The sequence below is a fragment of the Palaemon carinicauda genome, chromosome 25 (assembly GCF_036898095.1).
Source record: "Palaemon carinicauda isolate YSFRI2023 chromosome 25, ASM3689809v2, whole genome shotgun sequence".
NCBI lineage: Eukaryota > Metazoa > Arthropoda > Malacostraca > Decapoda > Palaemonidae > Palaemon > Palaemon carinicauda.
The window spans coordinates 84,297,044-84,305,119 of record NC_090749.1 but is presented as its reverse complement, the minus strand read 5'-3'; the positions used below and the strand labels follow the sequence as shown (position 1 = coordinate 84,305,119).

At 36.5% G+C, this 8,076-nt stretch overlaps 1 protein-coding gene across 1 annotated transcript; it reads left to right on the top strand.

The window, feature by feature from the left end:
* The first annotated feature begins 2,586 nt into the window (after positions 1-2,586).
* Positions 2,587-2,994, top strand: LOC137619116 (piggyBac transposable element-derived protein 3-like). The gene has a single exon (XM_068349305.1). It carries the CDS (start codon positions 2,587-2,589, stop codon positions 2,992-2,994), a length of 408 nt encoding a protein of 135 aa, XP_068205406.1.
* The last annotated feature ends 5,082 nt before the right edge of the window (positions 2,995-8,076 follow it).

Sequence of the window (8,076 nt, the reverse complement as noted above, 5' to 3'; positions counted from 1 at the left end):
TATAGGTCACATAAATACCAGAGTCAATGCAAAAACCATAATAATAAAAACAATATAATAATAATATAAGGAGTATAATTATAATAATAGTAATAATAGTAAAAAGAGTAAAGGAATAATAATAATCATAGCAATATTATTATTATCATTTTATATTGATATCAAAAATATAATAATAATGATAATAATAATAATGATAATAATAATAATAATAATAATAATAACAGTAAAATTAAATGAGATTATGGAAAGCAGTCAGCGAGAGACAGAGGGGAGAAAGAATTTGCCTGGCGAGAGAGAGGGAGGACTTGTCTCAGTTGTCGTGCCTAGTGACGTCACATTAATAACGGCTATCCGAGAGAAAGCTGTACATGAGTTGACAAAGAGCAATTTCATATATATATATATATATATATATATATATATATATATATATATATATATATATATATATATATATATATATATATAGATTAATTGAATTATTATAACTAAAGAAGTTACTAAAGTCTACTAAGTAGTATGTCAAAAGGCTTCGTCTCTGTTTTAACCATCTTTCAGTGCAAACCACCACGTAGGTATATGCTATTTAGAATCATTGTCAAAACGAAATAAAATAATGTGAGTGTTATTCTCGAATAGTTGTGGTTCTTTCACCATAGTTATGACATGCAACAGAGACGTACATAGCCGCGTATTTGTATGGTAAACCGCCGCCTTTTTATAAGCATCTACCGGCGTTTGTCTTTCAAGTCAGAGTTGGCGGTATATATACATGTTGGGGACCACTGTCTATGCTTGCATAGATGGACAGTTAGTGTTCTTACCTTGGTTAGCAGTTAACAGGTGAAATACAGTGTAGATATTATAATCCCGATGACGCTAATTGGAGCAATTTATCTTCACTGCAGAGCACATAAGAGTCCAGACGCCACTGACATTTCCCGCCAAATTCTGGGCCTCTCGAAGAATCTCCAGACGACAACAATACAAATTGCCAAGTACTGCATTTTGTAGGAACTTGCTTCAAAACTATCCATAACTCAAAACCAATATGTTGTTCGTAACTTTTTTGGTGCATTACACTATCAATGCAACAATATGGTGATTTAATACAGAGTAAAAGTTCATTTCATGACATGATCACACAAACTTACCAAGCCCATTTTAAGACAAAGTACAATAGAGGGTATATTATTCACAAAAAATACCCTGCCTCCTGGTGTTGAGGGGTATATTTAAGCCTTAGGGTGTTTTACATGTATTTAAACCTCAGCTCAATCGTTATACCCTTTCTGTACCTTGAACTTTTTACAGTGTATGCATGACATTTTAGCTATATTAGAAGAAGACGATAGTCATGCAAAAAATTACATTGAGCCTACAGATATGAGCCTATTGACTGATGAAGACTTTGCTGATGAAGATGATAGTAGATTGATAGATAATTTGTCTGGCAGACAACTGACTGGTAATGCTGAAGCTGTTTTCCATGACGGACGAGGTACAACTGAAGATGATTGTGAACCTCAACTGATTGGTAATGATGAAGCTATTTCCCACGACGAACGTTGTACTGTTGAAGATGATGGAGAGGCTCATAGTTCTTCACCTATCAATAGCTATAAGACTCCCAAATGGAGTCTTGGCACTTCTCTCACACCTGGTGACTGTGTTTCTCGAGGCAAATTATGCAAGATATAGGGATTTTACTCCAATTGAACTTTTCGAACTATTTTTTTATGATGATATGTGGAATATATTAGTGGATCAGACAATTATCTATGCAACTCTCAAAGGTGAAACAGACTTCTTGGTAACCAAAAGTGAAATGAAAGTGTTCATTGGAATTTTGATAGTGTCTGGCATCGTTCCTGTATCTTCTCGGTGGATGTTTTGGAGAAATTCATCTGTGACAAGAAATGAAGCTGTCTATCAAACAATGAGAAGAAGATTTGAAAAAATCATACAATTCATTCATTTTTCTGATAATTCTAAATTAGATACAACTTACAAATAGGCCAAAGTTCGTCCACTCGTTAGACATCTAACAAAGAAATTCATTGAGCATTTTCAACCCGTGAAGTCACTCTTTCATGATGAAGCAATGGTCGAATATTATGGTAAGCATGGGTGTAAACAGTGCATCAGAATGAAACCAATTAGATTTGGCTATAAATTTGGTGTCTAAGTTCAGATGATGGTTATCTAGTCACCTTTGATCTTTATATATATATATATATATATATATATATATATATATATATATATATATATATATATATATATATATATATATATGAAGGATATGAAGTGAACGAGAAGGTATTTGGCAAATGTGCTGCTACAGTCTTGAAAAACATTGATTAAATTTCAGAATATAAACGGTCACTTCCATATAATATATATTTTGATAATCTCTACACTTCATTTCAACTTCTCACAGAACTGAAGGACAGAAATTATGGTGCTTAAGGGACAATAAGAGCAAACAGGTGTAAACACTGTCCTCTGAAATCAGTTAATTCTATGAAAAAACAAAATAGTGGAACGGCAGAGTTCGCTATAGACAAGGTGAATAAAATCATGGTATGTAGATGGATGGATAATGCGGTCGTATCAGTGGCATCAACAGTCCATATAAGCGATGCCTCAAGCAAAGTAAGAAGGTACTCACAGAGCGAGAAAAAGAATGTAGAAGTTGACTGCTCAAAGATAGTTCAAGAATATAATCAACATATGGGAGGAACTGATAAGCAGAACCAAAATGTAAACAAATATCGTATTGGTATTCGAGGGAAAAAGTGGTATTGGTGTATATTTACTTGGCTGATTGATGTAACAGAACAAAATGCTTGGTTGTTGCATAAGAAGTCTGGCGGGGGATTGTCACAGTTCGAATTCAAGGAACAGATTGCTCAGACATATCTTACTCGGTTTGGTACACCACCGAAGGGAGCTGTGAGACGGCCATCCTGCTTAACAAAAGGGTGACAAACAAGTGTTAGAAGATATTCGTTTTGATCGGATAGAACATTATCTTGTGGAAACACAAGATAATAAAAGAAGAAAATGTGGTTAGGAAGGATGTAAGAAAACACCTTTCAGTCCGTGAAGCAAATGCAATGTAGGACTCTGCTTGGCATGTAATCTTTCATTTCATACTAAATAATGATGATGTGTTCTAAGTATTTACATTTTGATCAATATTGTATTTTTTTTTATCTGTTAAATGCAAGTGAAACTTGAAGTTATATGTATTTCAACACAATTAGATACTGAGTAGGAATTTAGTAGCTCACTCAAAGGTTCAAATGTTTGTTTTAGTTTGGAAATTTTACAGTATTTAGCATCATCTTGATAAAAATATTAGAGGTTGTGTATCATTGCTCATTTTAGGTTTGTAAAACCCTAAAACTGTAAAATAAATTATCAATTTCAAATAAGTAAGTGTATATTCTGATAGAGCCTTTTTTTCTTTCAACACAAATAATTGTACTTGGATGTGCTCAGTGGTACATTTATGGCACATCGTATTCTAAAAATATTATTACAGAGAAATGTAAGCCGAGACGTTTTCCTAATCATTTAGGAAGAATATCCCTTTACCGACCAAATAGCCCAAATGGGATCTTTAAAACAGCTACTTTTGGGTAGTCGTGGTGAACAAGTTTAAGCTTGTCTGAAATTGACGCTTTGGCAACTCATAGAGACACTCCTCTGCTCTTCGAATCAGTCAATCAGAAGCCGCCTGTCCTTTTCTCCAAGACTGTAGCTCCTTCAAAAGACATCTCAGTTGTGCTCCAGCCGCAAAAGTGTCGAGACGCGTCGCAGTGACGTCCACGTATCCCCCCCCCCGACCTTTGTAATCATGGTAAGTACACAGTGACTGTAGGATAGTGAAGCCTAGTGATATGCTTACCTTTTGATGTGGGTTTCAAGTTCTGTAGTGTTACTGACGTGTCGTAGTGACTATCGGTAAAAGTATAGATCCCACGTGGGTTACCTCGATCGAGTTTAGGCGGACCACGCTCATCCAATATGGGATCTATTGGACCGTAACGGTTCTACCGCGCACTAGGTTACGACTCACATCATTTTTGCAATTTTTTTTTAGTGATTGTCTGAGACATTTGTGAATAGTTTTGACCATATTTGTAGAAATAATAGTGATGATTTAGATATGTTAGGCTCATGTGCATTCAAAATATTACCTTACAAGGGATCAAATTATTTTTTTGTTAGGCAAAGTTACCTTTTTTTTCATTACATGATTTTAATTTTTTTTTTTTTTTTTTTTTTTTGCAGTTTCGTGGCCATATGGTTTATGGGCATCGCAACGCTGCATTGGAGACTCAGGATCGTACACCATGGGTTGCCCCTGACGACGCTGAAGGAAGTGATGTCAACGTGAGCCCTTTGGATGTCGACAGTGATGACGACGACCTTATGTACGTTCCTGACGACGAAGGCCTTACTCTGGAGGATGCTTTTGACCCTCCCAACGCTAGAGGTTAGTATGAGAGAGAGAGAGAGAGAGAGAGAGAGAGAGAGAGAGAGAGAGAGAGAGAGAGAGAGATTTGTTTAAAAAAAAATTTAAGTCTCGTTGTTACAATGGTTGCTCTTTAAATTTGTTTTCATTGTGTTACTCTTTAAATTTTTGTAAACCATAGGTATTTTTAAAACTTATTTGTATACTTGCATACTCACTGACATACACATGCACACACATGCATACTCACTGACATACACAAGCACACACATTCATACTCACTGACATACACAAGCACACACATGCATACTCACTGACATACACATGCACACACATGCATACTCACCGACGTACACATGCACACAAATGCATGCACACACACCAGCACACATGATTCATTTACTGTTTCACTAATGTTACTTTATTCTTGTTTCAGGTCGCAGGGTCAATGTTGTTGTCCCTCAGGAGATGCCTGTAGAAGAGGAAGGTGAAGGTGAGGTTAACCCTAAGAGGCCTCGTGTTGTTGAATGGAAGAAGGACGACATTGACATCCAACCCCTGCCCGACTTCATTCATCCACAGCCGGACTTCTTGAGGGAACCTTTGAGTATTTCTCTCAGTTCTTCACAGCTGAATTGAGGGATCACATCGTTTTCTAGTCCAACCTGTACTCAAGACAGAAGGATGTAGGCAGTAACTTCCACATATCAGAAGAGGATCTCTTGGTTTTCCTTGGCCTCATCATATACATGGGCCTGGTTCCTCTGCCTAGCATCGTCGACTTCGGGGCCGTGAAGACCAGGATTCCTCAGGTTGCAGACTTCATGTCCAGGAACTGCTTCAAGGCCATTCGATCATCAATTCACTTCAACGACAATGACCAGGCAGCAGGCTCCCAAGATCGGTTCTTCAAGGTGAGAGTCCCCTTGACCAAGGTCACCAGAGAGTTCCTGAAAGTTCCCGAGACTCCTATCCATTCCATTGATGGAGTGATGGTTGCCTACAGGGGCACAAGGGCTGGTAACCTTCGCCAGTATGTAGCCAAGAAGCCTGACAAGTGGGGCTACAAGTTGTTCTGCCGCTCCAGCGTGGATGGATTTGTGCATGATATTCTTATGTACCAAGGGGAGACAACCTTTGTGAGCCACCCTACTCAGCTGTCTGAAGAGGAGAATGCCATGTCTGTGACTTACAAGTTTGTTGTCTCCCTTGTTAAGACCATCAAGGACCCAAGGCACGCAGCAGTGTATGCAGACACTACTTCACCAGTATAGGGTTGGCCAAGTACCTGAGATCGAAGTATGTGGGAACTCCCAGGGAAAACCGAGTTGGACATCCTCCCCTGAAGTCTGTGAAGGAGATGAGCAAGAAGACGACGCAAAGGGGCACACTGGACTACGTCTCTTCTGATGGCATCCTCGTTGCAAGATGGAAGGACAACAGCGTCGTGACAATCTTGTCCACTGATGTCGGTGTCAACCCCATGGGAACAGTGGAGCGGTACGACAGGGCACAGAAGAAGAAGGTTCCCATTCCTTGTCCATCTGCCATCCAGATGTACAACAACCGCATGGGTGGCATCGACAAAAGTGACATGTTGACACACCTCTATAAGACCCCCTTCAGAGCAAAGAGGTACTACATGAGGCTCTTTGCTTACCTCCTGGATCTGATCATCTGCAACGCTTGGATTCTGTACAAGAGGGATTGCTTGGCTTTGCAGACGAACCCAAAGCCCCTCAAGGACTTCCGACTGGATATCTCAAATTGGCTGAGAAGTTTCAAGACATCAAACTTCAAGATTACTAGGAATTCTCTTGGCACCAGGGATGTCCCTTTGCCCGAAAAGGGCCAACGGGCAGTTTTGCCAAGTGTAGAGTCACGCCAGGATGCCACTGCCCTACACATGCCAAAGCATGTCCCAATGAGGCAGACCTGCAAGTTCTGTTCAACTGCAGGCCACATCCACAGGTCTCGCTGGATGTGTGAAGAGTGCAAGGTGGCCCTTTGCCTCACTGAAAATCGAAATTGTTTTGCTTTATTCCATAAGATTTCTAAGTATTTTTTTTTTTTTTGCTCTTTTTCAATAGATTTTAAAGTAAGTTTTATAATGTTTTCATTTTATCAATTATGAGTAAGGTTTGATATATTTTGTGCATTTTCATAGTATTTTTGTATTTATTGTATATTGTATTTTCTTGTATTTGTAACGTATTTCTTATTTAATTAAATTGTTAAGCCATATATGTGTTTCTGTTATACACTGGAACTATAAAAAAACTGTTTGATAAATCATAATCATATGATTTGTGGGCGAATCAACATTAGTAGAAACTTCAAAATCTGTGCCATTATGTCCAATAGATCCCATATGGGATGAGCGTGGTCCGCCTAAACTCTCCCAAGGTACACAAATGGGATACTTCATTGCATACAATTATTTCGGTAATTCTGAAATTTTTTTAAAAGTAAACAAGAATAAAAAGGTCTTGTATTTTCTAATACTAAAACATACCAAAAGGAATTTTTTAAGTTTCCCATAAAACCTAGGGTGGACCTTAAAGGGATAAACACAAAAAAAATGTTGAGTAAGATGAAATTGCAACACAAAAAATAATTGGAGCTGAAATGGGATAAGGAACTGGAAGAGAGAGGGATAGACCGAATCTGGGGGATCATGTGACATCCTAAGGGTGAGAGCACATTGGTCAATGCAGCTAAATACAGACTTTTTACTGAATTTCTTTTAACAGTTTTGAAGAAAATCTTTTGATTTTGTCTGACATTTTCCTCATTTCTCATCCCAAAATTTCAATATATTTCTTTAGGATTCAAAATGGTTAAAAGTAGATAATGCTTTCCTCGGTTACATTGTTAGGAAGATACATTGATACATCATATTATTAAAAGGTTATATTCATATATGTATATATATATATATATATATATATATATATATATATATATATATATATATATATATATATATATATATATATATATATATATATATACATATATATATATATATATATATATATATATATATATATATATATATATATATATATATATATATATATACATACATATATATATATATATATATATATATATATATATATATATATATATATATATATATATATATATATATATATATATGATAGATTTTTGCACATTTAAACGTGTTTCTTTCATATTTCAAATAAGCCATATATATATTGATACATTAAAGTCTGGATTCTCTTGACGAACTGGGGATCAGAGCCCCAGGCGGAACCGCCCAAAGACTATGATATCGGACCAGCGGGGATTTGAACCCTCGTCACTGGCATACAGATATCCCGGACGAGGGTTCAAATCCCCGCTGGTCCGATATCATAGTCTTTGGGCGGTTCTGCCTGGGGCTCTGATCACCAGGTTGTTAAGAAAATCCAAACTTTAATGTATTAGTATATATATGGCTTATTTGAAATATATATATATATATATATATATATATATATATATATATATATAATATATATATATATATATATATATATATATATATATATATATACACGCATGTGAAGTTATCT

Excerpts from the sequence above, each read along its gene's own strand:
- LOC137619116 (XM_068349305.1), top strand. The coding sequence starts at position 2,587 with ATGGTATGTAGATGGATGGATAATGCGGTCGTATCAGTGGCATCAACA.